At 43.5% G+C, this 16,792-nt stretch overlaps 1 protein-coding gene across 2 annotated transcripts in view; it reads right to left on the bottom strand.

The window, feature by feature from the left end:
• Window positions 1-154: 154 nt before the first annotated feature.
• The window catches only part of CPSF3 (cleavage and polyadenylation specific factor 3), a 52,066-nt gene continuing 35,428 nt past the window's right edge, over window positions 155-16,792 (bottom strand). For both annotated transcript variants that reach the window (XM_023199065.2, XM_023199075.1), the window contains 4 exons: window positions 15,413-15,500; window positions 6,857-6,926; window positions 3,238-3,334; window positions 155-340 (listed from right to left, as the gene is read on the bottom strand). In XM_023199065.2, coding sequence (XP_023054833.1) covers window positions 239-340; window positions 3,238-3,334; window positions 6,857-6,926; window positions 15,413-15,500 — 357 coding nt within the window. In that variant the 3' untranslated portion in view covers window positions 155-238. The remainder of the gene's footprint in view (window positions 341-3,237; window positions 3,335-6,856; window positions 6,927-15,412; window positions 15,501-16,792) is intronic.

Below are 16,792 nucleotides of genomic sequence, written 5' to 3'. Positions count from 1 at the left end.
GGAACTGCACATATATGCCTGGAAGAAGAATCCATAAATTCTAAAAGAATGGGCAGTTTATTTAGTAGTTCTAGAATAATGGACAAATTAGTTGGCAATTTAGCAATATTCAGGCTGTTGGAATAAAGGCCATTGACATCAAAAGTAAACAGGCTCCCCCAGAAAAACGAATGCATTTTATTTTAGGTAACAGAAGCACAGTCAAGTATTTTTTAAAAGTTCATATACAGAAACAGTCTCAGTGAACTGGCGTCAGGGCCTCGTACAGTCTCTGTGCAGCCAGCTCCACCATTTCTCGGAGGGATTCATCATCTTCGCTTCCCTCTTCACATTCTACAGTCTGAAAGTGAGGCACAAACAAGACTTTGTTAGCATTAAGTCTGTAATCGTTATTTGGAAGATAAATGAATACTCTTAAAAAAACCATCATCTCATAAAAAATTAGCCAGGTTTGGTGGCGTGTGCCTGTGGTCCCAGATACTCAAGAGGCTGAGGTGGGAGGATCTCTGAGCCGGGGAGGTTGAGGCTGCAGTGAGCTGTGATTGCACCACTGCACTCCAGCCTGGGCACAGCGAGACCTGGTGTCAAAAAAAAAGAACAATCATCTCTGTGGGCAGAGGTCACAGTGGGACTGATTACCACGAAACAGAACGGCCGCCCTACACACTTGTGGGCGTGCAGTGGTTCCTGACAGCACGATGGTCCGATTCGTGATGATTTGATGCAGGGGGGAAAGACTGGGGAAAAGTCTAGTAAACCACATTTACATCAAAGCCCACATTTTGATCCAGTAAATGATACTCCAGGGAAGTTCATCTATGCCACACAAATTACTTGGCAAGGAATGGATGTGGCTATCTACTCAACATTTGGTATTGAATTTGACCGAAAGTCACTAATAATCTTCTAGTTACTTCGTTTTTGTTGTTGTTGTTTTGAGACAGAGTCTTGCTCTGTTGCCCAGGCTGGAGTGCAGTGATGTGATCTCAGCTCACTGCAACCTCCGTCTCTCGGGTTAAAGTGTTTCCCGGGTTCTCCTGCCTCAGCCTCCCAAGTAGGTGGGATTACAGGTACACCACCACGCCTGGCTAATTTTTGTATTTTTAGTAGAGATGGGGCTTCACCATGTTGGCTACGCTGGTCTCAAACTCTTGACCTCCGGTGATCACACACCTTGGCCTCCCAAAGTGTTAGGATTAAAGGCATGAGCCACCATGCCTGGCCTCTAGTTCTTTTTTTTTTGGAGATGGAGTCTCGCTCTATCGTCCAGGCTGGAGTGCAGTAACGTGATCTCGGCTCATTGCAACCTCTGCCTCCCTGGTTCAAGCAATTCTCCTGCCTCAGCCTCCCGAGTAGCTGGGACTACAGGCACCTGCTGCCATGCCTGGCTAATTTTTTTGTATTTTTTTAGTAGAGATGGGGTTTAACTGTGTTGCCCGGGCTGCTTTTGGATTCCTGAGCTTAGGCAATCTGCCCGCCTCAGCCTCCCAAAGTGCTAGGATTACAGGTGTGAGTCACTGCACCCGGCATTTTTTTTTTTTTTTTTTGAGACAGAGTCTTGCACTGTTGCCCAGGCTGGAGTGCAGTGGTGCGATCTTGGCTCACTGCAAGCTCCGCCTCCTGGGTTCACGCTATTCTCCTGCCTCAGCCTCCCAAGTAGCTGGGATTATAGGCGCCTGCCACCATGCCCGGCTAATTTTTTGTATTTTTAGTAGAGACAGGGTTTCACTATGTTGGCCAGGCTTGTCTCGAGCTCCTGACCTTGTGATCTACGTGCCTGGGCCTCCCAAAGTACTGGGATTATAGGCGTGAGCCACTGTGCCTGGCCTCTAGTTACTTCTTAAAGCTCAACTACAAAACACTATATGCTGTTTAAAGAAGGTTTTTTATCATACCATAAACATTTCCCATTAAAAACTAAGGAAAGAGGAAAAGACCACCTATGACCTAATGATAACTACGGTTACCATTTCAGTGTAGTAACACACACACACACACACACACACACACACACACACACATATATATCATATGTATTAAAAACAAAAAGGTAATTTCTTATATGTACTATCTTGTAACTTTTTTTTTTTTCACTCAAAAATGTATAGTGGACAATTCTGCACATGAATAAACCTGCCTCATCTTTTGCTGGTACAAATGTATGGGGCACATGTGCAGTTTTGTTACATGTAGAGAGAGCTCAATGGTCTAGTCAGGGCTTTCTGGGCACCCATCACCTGGACAGCAAACACTGTCCCCATCACCCGCCCCGACACCCTTATGAGTTTCCATGGTGTATCATTCCACTCTCTATGGCCATGTGTGTACATTTTTTTACTACACTTCTCAGTGAGAAGATGGGATACCTGACTTTCTGTGCCTGGCTTATTTCAATAAAGATCTCCAATTCCATCCATATTGCTGCAAGGGACGTAATTCCATTCTTTTTGATGGCTGAATAGTATTCCATTGTATACATATACCACATTTTCCTTTGCCATTCTTCTGTTTATGGACACTTATGTTGAGGCCATATATTTGCTATTGTGAATCGTGCTGCAATTAACATATGAATGCAGGTATCTTTTTTTTTTTTTTTTGAGACAGAGTCTTGCTCCGTCACCCAGGCTGAAGTGTAATGGTGTGATCTCTCAGCTCATTGCAACCTCTGCCTCCTAGGTTCAAGGGATTCTCCTGCCTCAGCCTCCTAAGTAGCTGGGAATACAGGCAGCTGCCATCATGCCTGGCTAATTTTTTTTTTTTTAAGAGACGGGGTTTCTCCATGTTGGTCAGGCTGGTTTTGAACTCCTAACCTCAGGTGATCCACCCGCCTTAGCCTCCCAAAGTGCTGGGATTACAGGTGTAAGCCACCGCACCTGGCCTCTCAAACCTTATTGTTTGGAAAATCCACTTGGATCTTGCTCGTGCAAACAGAAGAGCAGCTAGAGAGTCAACTAGATGCCAAACTAGAGAAGGCCTGAGGTGAAGTAGGCTGTATTATGGAAAAGGACAGCAATGGAGTGGCATACACGGGAATCTTGTACTATGCAGTGACCCAGAAAAACACGGAAAATTTCTAACATAATAATATAGAAAGAACAACGTGAAAAAAATGTTGGAAACACTGGAAGCAAATGCCAATATGCAAAAGTAGACTGTTGAGTGAGAGCACAGATTATTTATGCCTTCACTTTACTTCCCAAATGTCCTGAAACGTAGGAAAGAGCAGCTACATACCCGTGTCTCCAAGTTAAGGTTGGCAGTTTTCCCGTCCACTGTGACACTAAGAATAGAGTCGTCCTTTACACTTACACAGTCTTCTCCAAATATGTCCCTTAAAATAAGCAGAAATGCAGGATTAGTGAAAAAGCCCAGCTTTACATATTTGAGGAAAAAAATAAAACTGAAGATAGGTCCTAGTTCTAAAGTAGAACACTGTATTTACTTTTTTTTTTGAGATGGAGTCTTGCTCTGTTGCCCAGGCTTGAGTGCAGTGGCTAGAGTCCAGCTCACTGCAACCTCTGCCTCCCAGATTCAAGTGATTCTCCTGCCTCAGCCTCCTGGGTAGCTGGGATTACAGGTGTGCACCACTGCAGTTGGCTAATTTTTATATCTTTAGTAGAGTCAGGGTTTCACCATGTTGGCCAGGCCGGTCCTGAACTCCTAGCCTCAAGTGATCCACCTGCCTCAGCCTCCCAAAGTGTTGGGATTACAGGCATGAGCCACCATGCCCAGCCTGTATTTATTCTTGAGACAAGCTTCTTATTTGCCTTGATACAGCTTATTAAGTTTATAAAACAGGGAAAATACACAGCTATTATTCAAGAATGATCTATTTAGCAGGCATCATGCTAGGTGGTTTATACACATTATCTTAACCTAGAATAATTTTGGTAAGGATCCTCTTTTACATGTGAAGAAAACAAGACACAGAAGTTAAGTGATTTGCTTAAAGCCTCAGAACTAGTCAACAGCTGAGCTGGCATTCAAATCCAGGTATCTAGGTTTAAACGGCTCCCAAGCCCACTAGCTGTCCACTCCTATTTTAATTAAACTCGGTACTTACTGAGCATCTTCTATGTGGCAGCTGCTGTGCTAGGAGCTGGGGATACAGAAGGCACTAAGACATTGCCTCTGTCATCGAGAGAAACAGTTTCGATCACTAATTTCAACATCGTCCCCACTGGGACAGAGGTGCTGGGAAATAGCAGTCCACCAGCAGGCTGAGTGCAGCTAAGACAGGCAGGCAGTGACTCTACAACCCACGGACCATGCTCAGCCTAAGACGGTTAAGCACTGACAACACCGCAGTAAGCTGGGGAAGTGGGGAGTGGGAGTCAACTGCTTGCATCTTCAGGCAGTTACTGTTCATCATATGTGTGAATAAAGTTAGCTGGGACCCTAGCCCAAAGGAAAAGATTCTATTTTATTTATTTATTTTGACACTGAGTCTTGCTTATTGCCCAGGCTGGAGTATATGTCATGATCTTGGCCCACTGAAACCTCTGCCTCCTGGTTTAAGCAATTCTCCTCCCTCAGCCTCCTGAGTAGTTGGGATTACAAGCACCTGCCAGCACACCTGGCTCATTTTTGTATTTTTGGTACTTTAGATGGGGTTTTGCCATGTTGGCCAGGCTGATCTCAAACTCCTGATCTCAAGTGATCCACCCGCCTTGGCCTTCCTAAGTGCTGGGATTGCAGGTGTGGGCCACCGCACCCAGCCAAAAAGATTGTATTTTAAATACAGAAATGTATTCAAAAGGATAGGAAAAAAAGGTTTTATTTTCATGTGATCCACTGTTGGCTTGTCTAAAGAAACCAATACATTTACTCCTATCTAATCCTAAATATTTAAACAACTGGGGAAACAGCTGCATTTTTAAGGGTACGATTGGCTTTGAAGTTTCAGGACATGGGAACCTCCCATTCCTGGGTCGAATGGAAGCTGTCTCATACTCCCGTTCCTCAGTTGAACAGTTCTGGTGTATTTGTGAGAGGTGAGGGAGAGGAAGCGGAGGCGGGAGGAGTGGTGTCGGCAGGACAGGGAGGAAGGCCAGAGCGAAGGACCAGTGGAAGAGCCACAGCCTCCCGCAGACTGCCCTCCCCACGGCTCCCGAGGACCAGCTGCAGCAATGTGAACTTCCACTCTGCACCCCGACTGCAGCACGTGGGAGAGCGGGGCCAGTGCAGGGTCACACAGGTTTTCTATTTCTGTAGAGCCCCTGGGAACAGAGCCACCAACAGGACTGTTGTAGTCAAGTCCCTGGTCACCAACACCCACCATCTACAAATAGGGCTCTTTAACCTGGGGTCCCAGGACAGCCGGTGGGGAGGGGGTTGTCTAACCTCCTCAAAATCAAAGGTAGAACTGCATATATGTGTCTCCTGCCCCCCGCCCCACAGCCTTACCTGACTGCCAAAGGGGCCAAGGATCTAAAAACAATTAAGATACTCAGACGTCAACACTGGCAGAGTTAAGTCCTCTGCAAAATGAGTTGAGAGAACCAGAGGCTCCAGGGGTAGGAACCAGTAAAATCTGTGGCCTTTTCAACAGCCACGGAAATCACTGTGCCTGCACTGGTAGCTGGTTTTGTATGAGAGGAACGTTCTTTAAAATCAGAGTGACAACACAGAGAATACTGTTTTGAAGATGTATGACAGCTTCTATAAGCAAAGTCAGCATGTAAAGCCTATCTTTTTTTTTTTTTTTTAAAGCCACTAAACTGCTGCTTTAGTGGGCCGGGTGCGGTGGCTCACGCCTATAATCCCAGCACTTTGGGAGACGGAGGCAGGTGGATCACAAGGCCAGAAGTCCGTGACCAGCCTGGCCAATGTGGTGAAACCCTGTCTCTACTAAAAATACAAAAATTAGCTGGGTGCGGTGTCACATGCCTGTAGTCCCAGCTGCTGGGAGGTTGAGGCAGGAAAATCGCTTGAACCTGGGAGGTGGAGGGTGCAGTAAGCCGAGATTGTGCTATTGCACTCTAGCCTGGGCAACAGAGTGAAATGAAAGTTTATGTCTACAAAAAAAAAAAGGTTAGTGTAGAATTTTGGGGAAAGGAAGGAAGGGACAGAAATCATAAAAGCCTTCTAAACTAGGAGGACACCTTACTTTGTTAAAATGTCTAATGGGGTGAGGGTTCACGTCTGTAATTCCAGCATTTTGGGAAGCCAAGACAGGAGGATCCCTTGAGCCCAGGAATTTGAGACCAGCCTGGGCAACATAGGGAGACCCTGTCTCTCCAAAAAAATAAAATTAAGCGGGCATGGTGGTGCCAGCCTGTGATCCCAGCTACTCGGGAGGCTGAGGCAGATTGCTTGAGCCTGGGAGTTGAGGTTGCAGTGAGCCGAGATCACGCCGCTGTATTTCAGTCTGGGCAATGGAGCAAGACTCTATCTCCCAAAAATAAAAATAACATAAAATAAAATAAAGAGAAATACTTAAAGGTAATTCATCGCTTACAGACTATCTAAGAAGAGTCTAGAAGAACACCATTTTACAAAGAATTCACATTTAACAATACATAAAATAATTCTTGAAGATACAGTAACATTCAGCTAAGATTTCTGTACTTGTCCTTGATAAGAATGTTTCAACCCTTGCTGACTGTGCCAGCATCCTGAAGCACTGTATTACATGAAACACCAATGGCTGACCTAGCAGGCCACAGGTGAGTGCGGAGCTGGCAGGGAGCGGTTCCAACCCCTCTCCTTCCTGACAGAGAAGCAGGCCTCAGAGCAGTGCAGTGGCCTGGTCAGAGCCACACCCCAGTCCTTGTAGGAGCCAGAGCCGAATCCAGGCCTCCTTCCAGCCCACTGTCACTACCTTGTTCAGAATAATGGGTGAAAAACTTACTGAAGCATGATCTCCAACCTCTTGCTATAAACGTGCATTTCTAATTTTTTAGAAACCTTCTGTACTGCACCTGGAAAAAAAAAAAAAAAGCGACAGAGTTCAATTTCTAAATTCCTATTCAGAATAATTTCCAAATCAATAATCAGAATCTGGTTACTGATAAGTTACAGCGATTAACTATGGAATCCTTAAAGTGAGAAGCATGGATTTGTATTATTTGCCTGCTAAAGGAAATGGATACTTTCATCATTTAATTTCATGTTCTTTTTATTTGTATTTTAAAAAAAATTTTCAATTACATCTTTTCACCCTTTCTCCAATATTTCATGTTCTTATTAAAGAACCACAAAATGGCACTTCATATTATTTTTAATTTCTCACATTTCTCAAACTTTACATTTATGACCACGGGCAATTAAAATAACTCCAGGAATTCTAGGGGCATATTCAAGCTCAGAGATCTATGAAGTCTTTTATCTAAAATGTGGTATAAATTTAGCATTCTATTAGATACAATTATTTTAATAAAAATTAATATTTAAAATGACTTGCCCATTAAATTACTCAGCTTTCCTTCCAAAACAAAGAAACCTGACAGCTTGGGAAGATGAGCCCCCCTTAATATGGAGTTTCAGACATGCTCTGACCCCTCATTCCACAGCTCAGCGCATCACCAGTAGCAAAAGAGCGCAGAGCTCACGGTCTGGCGCTTCCCCAGAAAGTTAAACAGTGAGCATTTGACCCAGTAATTCTACTCCTTGGTATAGATCCAAGAGAAATGAAAGCGTGTATCTACAGAAAAACTCACATCCAAATCCCCATGGCGGCACTATTCATAAAAGCCATAAAACAGAAACAACCAAAGTATCCATCAACGGATGAATGGATAAACAAAATGTGTTGTGTCCACATGATGGGAAATTATTTGGCTATAAAAAGGAATGAAGTACCAATTTATGTGAACACGGATGAACCGTGAACACAGCACAGTGTAGGAAGCCAGTCATCAAAGGCTATATATTGTATGATTCCATTTATCTGAAACGCTGAGAACAGGCAAATCCAGGGAGGTGGGAAGTAGATCAGTGGTTGCTTTGAGTTGGGGAGAATATAGAGATTGGGGCATCATTTAAGTAAATGATATGGGGTTCCTTTTTGGAGGTGTTTGTTTGTTTATTTATTTAGAGACAGGGGCTTGCTCTGTTGCCCAGGTTGGACTGTAGTGGTGTGATCACAACTCACTGCAGCCTTAACCTCTGGGCTCTGGTGATCCTCTCACCTCAGCCTCCCAGGTAGCTGGGACTACATGCATGTACCACCATGCCCGGCTAATTTTGTGTGTGTGTGTGTGTGGAGACGGGGTTTCACCAGGCTGCCCAAGCTGGTCTCAAACTCCTGGGTTCAAGCAATCTGCTCCCCTGGGCCTGCCTAAGTGCTGGGATTACAGGTGTGAGCCACCATGTCTGGCCTGGTGCGAGGTAAATGTTTTAAAGCTGATTGTGGTGATGGTTGTACAACCCTTAATATGCTAAAATAATCACTGAATTCTACACTTTATATGGATAAATTATATGTGAATTATGTATCAATAATGTTGTTACAAAAAAAGAGTAGTGCAGAATTTTAAAATCCTTCAGACAAAACACACATACACCCTATATATATGGATATTTTTACCATTTAATTTCATGTTCATATATATATAAAACGAACAAAAAAGACTTCATTTTACAAAAAGGCTATCAGAATATGATGAAGAGAAGGCAACCCTGGTGGCATTTGATCTGGATTGAACAGACTAAGATAGGAAGCAAAGACCAGCTGAGCTCTTAGAAAGATGGGGGCCTTAGAGCTGAAAGCTGGGCTGGTCCAAATATGAAAATCCGAAGTTTAGATAGGAAGAAGTCAGTTTGATAAATAATAAATATACATAATCAACTTCCTCGTTTATATATTTTTTATGTATATACATGTGTATGCGTGTGCGCGTGTGTGTGTATGAAATGGAAGAAAATACCAGAAATAATCTCATGGACTCACCTATCAACAGGAAAATGTAATATAAGACTGCAATTTCTTTCTTCTTTTTTTTCCTTAGAAAGAGTGTCTTGCTCTGTTGCCCAGGCTGGAGTGTGGTGGTGCTATCACAGCTCACTGTAACCTTGAACTCCCGGGCTCAAGTGATCCTCTCATCTCAGCCTCTCAAGTTGCTAGGCTACTTGTGTGCTACCATGCCTGGCTAAGACTCTGTCATTTCAAAGAGACTTCAAAAATTATGATTTCTTCAATGCACTTTCAGTTTCTCAGCCCAAGTAATTACTTCCTCATGTAACACTGACTTTTTAAAATAGTATATCATCTAAGTGTAGCTTTATTAACTCAATTCTGCACTCCCACATACCTATTTCAATCTACTCTATGGAAAAGACCCAAAATTGTCATTTCTCCTAAACTATTCTATAATTCAAACCATAGTTCATCTAATTCTTTTTAATCCATGAATTTCAACTGTATATACAACTCACTACTCGCCTATAGTCTCAGCACTTTGGGAGGCTGAGAGGGGAGGACTGCTTGAGCCCAGGAGTTTGAGATCAGCCTTGGCAACATAGCGAGACCCCATCTCCACTTAAAAAAAAAAAAGCCCAGGTGCAGAGGCTCACACCTGTAATCCTAGCACTCTGGGAGGCCAAGGTGGGTAGATCACTTGAGCTCAGGCATTTGAGACTAGCCTAGGCCACATGGTGAAACCCTGTCTCTACAAAAAATACAAAAATTAGCCAGGTATACTGGTGCACATCTGTAGTTCCAGCTACTTGGGGGACTGAGGTGGGAGGACCACTTGAGCCCAGGAGGTCGAGGCTGCAGTGAGCTGAGATCGCACCACTGTACTCTAGCCTGCATCAGAGTGAGACCCTGTCTCGAAAAATAAAGTAAAATAAAAATATAAAAAAACCACAAAGACAAAAAACTAACTAGGTGCTAGCCAAGAAAGCTATATAATAGAACTTTTATACTTTAATTATTAGTTTTATTATTAATTACTAAAATAAGCACTTAATTGACATGTAAAAAGTCTCACAAAATATATTAAAAAATAAATATCTAAGCTATGAAACTAATGAAACTTTCCAAAGTTTATGTGTGTGTGTATATATGTATGTATATACATATATTTGCAAATTCCTGCATTAATATTTAGACAAACTCGTCAGACACATGAGATCATATTAAACACAGAACTATACAATCAGACACGTATGCCTGTCCTTAATAGGTCAGTGTGTCAAAACAGGACACACACATGCTGAAAACAGGTGCCATGTAAGACAGAAGAACGTTATGGAATATAAAAACAAAATAATGTATTTTGAAAATATGTAAGATTTCCCCTTTGGTTAAGAATGGGGACACATAAATTGAGGTTGGTGGTGACACACACACACACACACACACACACACACCCGCAGATACAAATACAAGTTGTTTCCAGAATATGGACTGAAGTGTCAGGAGGCTGAGATATGAAAAGGGAGAAAAATGCCTTGTAGTCACACAGCATCCTAACTGGCCTAAAAAAATGCCATTTTTGCACAGAAACTTCATTTTTCAGGAAGGAAGAATGGGATTGTTTCACAGAGGTGCCTTGAGAAGAGGGCAACTGTTTCTGTAAATGGCCAGATGGCCTTCTAGGCTTTGCAGACCATAGGGTCGCTGTCGCAATGACTCAATTCTGCTGCCGTAGCAGCGAAGAGGCATCAGAGGAGATGAACCAGTGTGCACGGCTGTACTTCGGTAATACCACACTTACCAAAGCAGGCGGGCTAGGTGTGGCTTGTGGGCCACAGTCGCTGACTCTGCTCTCAGTGTGAAAATCCCAGGTTTGGATAGGAAGAAGTCAGTTTGATAAATAATACATATACAGAATCAACTTCCTCCTGAGCAGCGTACGTGTCATGTGTACCAGTTCTTGCAATACTTGTCACCTTTGAAAGGAGCAAGTGCTACTTATTAAAACTTAGCCCTGTGAGTGACAACTCGCCATGCTCATGTATCACATACATACCCCGGATCGTTATGTTAAAGTTCATCCTGTCTGTTCTCTTTCTGTCGCCACTTACAGCTAATCCAACAGGAAACACTGCTGGCTTTATGAAAACAACTCCAGAATCCAGCCACTTTGCGATATCCCCACGACTTCCACCCTAATCTGGGCCACTGTGTGCCACCTGGATGACTGAAGCAGATCCCAGCTGGAGCCTCTACTTTCTTGCTTGCTCTCTTAACAGTCTACTTTCAGCAAGCACCACAGTAATCCTTTAAAAACTGTCCTAGGCCGGGCGCAGTGGCTCAAGCCTGTAATCCCAGCACTTTGGGAGGCCGAGACGGGCGGATCATGAGGTCAGGAGATCGAGACCATCCTGGCCAACACGGTGAAACCCCATCTCTACTAAAAAATACAAAAAACTAGCCAGGCGAGGTGGCGGGCTCCTGTAGTCCCAGCTACTCGGGAGGCTGAGGCAGGAGAATGGCGTAAACCCGGGAGGCAGAGCTTGCAGTGAGCTGAGATCCGGCCACTGCACTCCAGCCTGGGCGACAGAGCGAGACTCTGTCTCAAAAAAAAAAAAAAAAAAAACTGTCAGATCCGGTCTCAGCCCCACTCAAAGCTCTGCAGCATTGCCTCATTTTACTCACACTGGAAGTCTGAGGTCTTTACAATAGCCAACAAGACCCTATGGGATCTGCCCAACTCCAAACCCTATCAGGAAGCCCTGGGACACACCAGAATGTCAGATCCTTGGAGGGGGCAGATCTGTTTGCTTTGTTCACTGATGTTTCGCAAGCATTTCAAGGCATGCCTGTAATCCCAGCACTTTGGGTGCTCGGTAAGTATCTGTCGAAAGTTAATGAAAATATGCAGTCGAATATTAATGAAAATATGCAAGCACTTCATCATCCCAGAGGAATATAAAACCTCATTCTCCATAAACTACAAAATGGGGAAGAACTAGGAAACACAAGGCAACCAACCAGCTCAACAAACGCTAAATACACGGAACACATGGAAACAGCCCAGTTCTGACCTGTCTGCAATGAACCTCTGCTGCAATGGCCAGAGGCTAAACAAAGGAATGAATGTTTTTATTATTAGCGTAAGAGGGATCACTAATAAAATAGTGAGAATTATTTTAAATTCAATTACTGCTGATCAGAGTAAAGGTACATTTCATTTTGGACTGGAGCATTAAGAGAAATAATCAAGATAAAGCCAAACCAATCTATGACAGGCCAAGCATTCCTTCCTGTATGAGACACACATGAGCTCTGTGGAGATGATCTGTCACACCACAGCACCTCTTGCTCTTCGGCGCTACCGCTAGGCAGAGCCCTCATCAGAACAGCTGATGCCATCCTGACAACATCTCTGTGATCCCTCCTCTGCCAAATGGAAAACAGGCTGGCAGAGCTCAGACCCTAAACATCACCAAAGACCTTGTAGTCACACAACATCCTAACTGGCCTAAAAAAATGCCATTTTTGCATAGAAACTTCATTTTTCAGAAAAGTGTATCAATTTCTAATTAGTTGACTATTACAAAAAAAGACTTCATTTTACAAAAGGGCATCAGAATATAGTGAAGAGAAAGCAACCTTGGTGGCATTTTACTTGAACTGAACAGACTAAGACAGGAAGTAAAGGCCAGCTGTGCTTAGAGGATGGAGGCCTTAGAGCTGAAAGCCGCGTGGCTCAAAGCCCCTGGGCGTGATTCTGCTCTCCGCACCTAACCCTCTTCCCCACGTCACCTTCCTAACTTCTGCACCACTCTGTACTCATGATCTTTTAAAAAGATCCTCCTAGGCCTGGTGCGGTGGCTCAAGCCTGTAATCCCACCACCTTGGGAGGCCAAGGCAGGCAGATCACAAGGTCAGGAGTTTGAGACCAGCCTGACCAACATGGTGAAATCCCGTCTCTACTAAAAATACAAAAATTAGGCCGGGCGCGGTGGCTCAAGCCTGTAATCCCAGCACTTTGGGAGGCCGAGACGGGCGGATCACGAGGTCAGGAGATCGAGATCATCCTGGCGAACACGGTGAAACCCCGTCTCTACTAAAAAATACAAAAAACTAGCCGGGTGAGGTGGCGGGCGCCTGTAGTCCCAGCCATTCGGGAGGCTGAGGCAGGAGAATGGCGTGAACCTGGGAGGCGGAGCTTTCAGTGAGCTGAGATCCGGCCACTGCACTCCAGCCTGGGCGACAGAGCGAGACTCTGTCTCAAAAAAAAAAAAAAAAAAAAAAAAAAAACAAAAATTAGCCAAGCGTGGTGGCGGATGCCTCTAATCCCAGCTACTCAGGAGACTGAGGCAGGAGAATCGCATGAACCCAGGAGGTGGAGGCTGCAGTGAGCCGAGGTCGCGCCACTGTACTCCAGCCAGGGTGACAGAGCAGAGACTCCATCTCAAAATAAATAAAAATAAAATAAAAATATAAAATGATCCTCCTTCAGCTGGATGCGGTGGCTCACGCCTGTGATCCCAGCACTTTGGGAGGCTGAGGCGGACAGATCACCTGAGGTTGGGAATTTGAGATCTGCCTGACCAACATGGAGAAACCCTGTCTCTACTAAAAACACAAAAAATTAGCCAGGCATGGTGGTGCATGCCTGTAATTCCAGCTGCCCAGGAGGCGGAGGTTGCGGTGAACTGAGATTGGGCTATTGCACTCCAGACTGGGCAACAAGAGCGAAACTCTGTCTCAAAAAAATAAATAAATAAATAAAAAGATCCTCCTTCCCACCCTGCACACCTTTATTTTTACCACCTAAGATAAGTAAGAGAAAAACAATTTTTTTTTTTTTTGAGACAAAGTATCGCTCTGTCACCCAGGCTGGAGTGCAATGGCATGATCTCTGCTCACTGCAACCTCCGCCTCCCAGGTTCAAGCAATTCTTGTGCCTATGCCTCCTGAGTAGCTGGATTATAGGCGCCTGCCACCACCCCCGGCTAATTTTTTTTGTTTATTTAGAAAAGACGGGGTTTCACCATGTTGGCCAGGCTGGTCTCAGACTCCTGACCTTAAGGGATCCGCCTGCCTCAGTCTCCCAAAGTGCTAGGATACACGTGTGAGCCACCATGCCCAACTGTAAGAGAAAACCGACAACTGCATTTTTTCCGTCAACATTTTGTACCCCGGGATTAAGATTGTGACCCTAAGCATCATGTAAGAATCGAGGGTGCGGCATTCTTCTGTGGCTTATATAAACACACAGCTGTCTCTTGTGTTACAGGCACATGGGAGGAGCCATTTCCCATGAGTTAATTCAACTACAACAAGTTATCAAATGATGTCCAAATGATCATTCTTACAATTACTGAAAACAAATTCAAATACCAGTGACTCAAATGAATAACAGATTTAGACTGTCTAAGTATTTGTTTATATTACAGATGCAGCATAAGAAATGAATTATAAAGTAGTCTGCTAAACTTTTTTCTCATGAAATCAAAGAACTAACTGTGGATTTTCAAAGAACAATAATATTCTCTCAGAGCCCAGGATCTAATGGCATGTGAAGGGTAAAGCCTGAGGCTTCCCAGAATACTTCCCATATGGTCACTTTCCCCAGCACAGCACATAGGACTACTCCATATGCCAGAGACTCACAGCTGAAAACATGTAAAAAGCTGGGTACAGCGGCTCATGCCTGTAGTCTCAGCCACTCAGGAGGCTGAGGTGAGAGGATCATTTGAGCCCAGGCGTTTGAGAGCAGCCTGGGCAACAAAGTAAGACTTTGTCTCAAAAAAAGAAAAAAAAAAAGACATATTATGTTGCCTTAGGTATAAAATAGAATCAAACAAATAACACAAAAATATCTTTACTGTTTTCTCTGGTTGAAAATTGTCCCACAGAGAGATTCAATTCTATTCAACAAATTTTATTAAATATGAAGACAGTAGCATATCTTTCTAATCTAACTGGCTCAATTCATCAATATTTTGGAATTTTGAATTCAATTATTTTTAAGAGGACTGCTTCTAAAAGGATTTTATCTTAGTCTTAACTGCAGTATGAGTGAAAAGCCAGGACAAAAATAAGCAAAATACTAACAATACGCATTGCTGTGTATATTTTATATCTTAAAGATCACACAGAAATGATAAAGTTTGTTAGGAGTCTATTTACTGCTTTTTAGTTCACAGAAACATAAGAAAAATGAAACGAAGGATAAAAATGAGTGGCTGGGTGCAGTGGCTCACACTTGTAATCTCAGCACTTTGGGAGGCTGAGGCAGGTGGATCACGAGGTCAGGAGTTCAAGTCCAGCCTGGCCAACACAGTGAAACCCCATTTCTACTAAAAATACAAAAATTAGCTGGGCGTGGTAGTGGGCACCTATAATCCCAGCTACTTGGGAGGCTGAGGAAGGAGAATCGCTTGAACCTGGGAGGCAGAGGTTGCAGTGAGTCGAGATCATGCCACTGCATTCCAGCCTGGGCAACAGAGCTAGACTCTGTCTCCAAAAAAAAAAAAAAAAGGATAAAAATAAATGAACTCTTACCTTTTCTTATTTTGGGATTTGACTGAACTTCCAATATCACAGTTGTTACTGTATCTGCATACATATCATTAGAAGGGTTTGCCAGCCACTGGAAAGCAAAAGGCAGAATTAGGAAGTGACCTACCTATAGTGACCAACCACAAAAGCTACGACTACAACCCACCAAACCATGGACTCTACATATGGAACTACTGCTTCCAGTATTTTCACTGAAATTCACTGACTCACTGTTTACTATACTATACTCCTCTAATATTCTATAAAGAACAAAATTGTACTGAGCACTTCCTTTTGACATAATGTGTTATAGGCATTATCATTTAATTTTCATAACAGATAGCATGATTAATTTCATTTTATAAAAGAGAAAACTGACTCAAAAGTAACTTGTACAGGATAATTACTGGTACTGGGACTGAACTCAAATTCCTAATGCTTATATTTAGTATAGTATATGACTACAGACAGAATGTGAAGAGGGTAATTTTTTTTCTTTTTTTTTTTTTTTTGAGATGGAATTTTGCTCCTGTTGCCCAGGCTGGAGTGCAATGGCGTGATCTTGGCTCACTGCAACCTCCGCCTCCTGGGTTCAAGCGATTCTCCTGCCTCAGCCTCCCAAGTAGCTGGGATTACAGGCATGCACCACCACGCCCAGCTAATTTTATATTTTTAGTAGAGATGGGGTTTCTCCACGTTGGTCTGGCTGGTCTCGAACTCCCGACCTCAGGTGATCCGCCCACCTCGGCCTCCCAAAGTGCTGGGATTATAGGTGGGAGCCACAGCGCCTGGCCAAGGGCGTAATATTTTAAAATATTTACTTTTGCTTCTCACACTGAGCCTCAGATCCCCTGGCTTTTGTTCCTAGGGTAAACAATCTCTGACATGTTTACCCTAGGAACAAAAATATATTATCTACTATGCATGTATAAATGAATGAATGAATTATAGAGGCAGGGTCTTGCTGTGTTACCCAGGCTGGTCTTGAACTCCTGGGTTCCAGTGATCTGCCCACCTTGGCCTCCCAAGGTGCTAGGATTATAGGTGTGAGCCATCATACGCAGACTCTAATAGTATTTAGTAGAATGAGCTAAAGTAATGTCTCTAATAACTTTCTCCCTTTTTCTGATATTAATATTTTACATATTGTTGTATGTAACTTCATGTTTATAGATAACTACTCCTTTTCACACTTTCTTTCTTTTTTTTTTCTTTTGAGACAGGGTCTCACTCTGTCACCCAGGTTGGAGTGCAGTAGCGCGATCTTGGCTCACTGCAACCTTTGCTTCCCAGATGCAAGTGATTCTCCTGCCTCAGTCTCCCAAGTAGCTGGGACTTTTGGTGCCCACCACCACCTCTGGGTAATTTTTGTACTTTTAGTAG

Source organism: Piliocolobus tephrosceles, chromosome 15 (genome assembly GCF_002776525.5).
Source record: "Piliocolobus tephrosceles isolate RC106 chromosome 15, ASM277652v3, whole genome shotgun sequence".
NCBI classification, from domain to species: Eukaryota; Metazoa; Chordata; class Mammalia; order Primates; family Cercopithecidae; genus Piliocolobus; species Piliocolobus tephrosceles.
The sequence above is the reverse complement of the archived record's forward strand: the minus strand, read 5'-3'. Positions and strand labels throughout refer to the sequence as shown.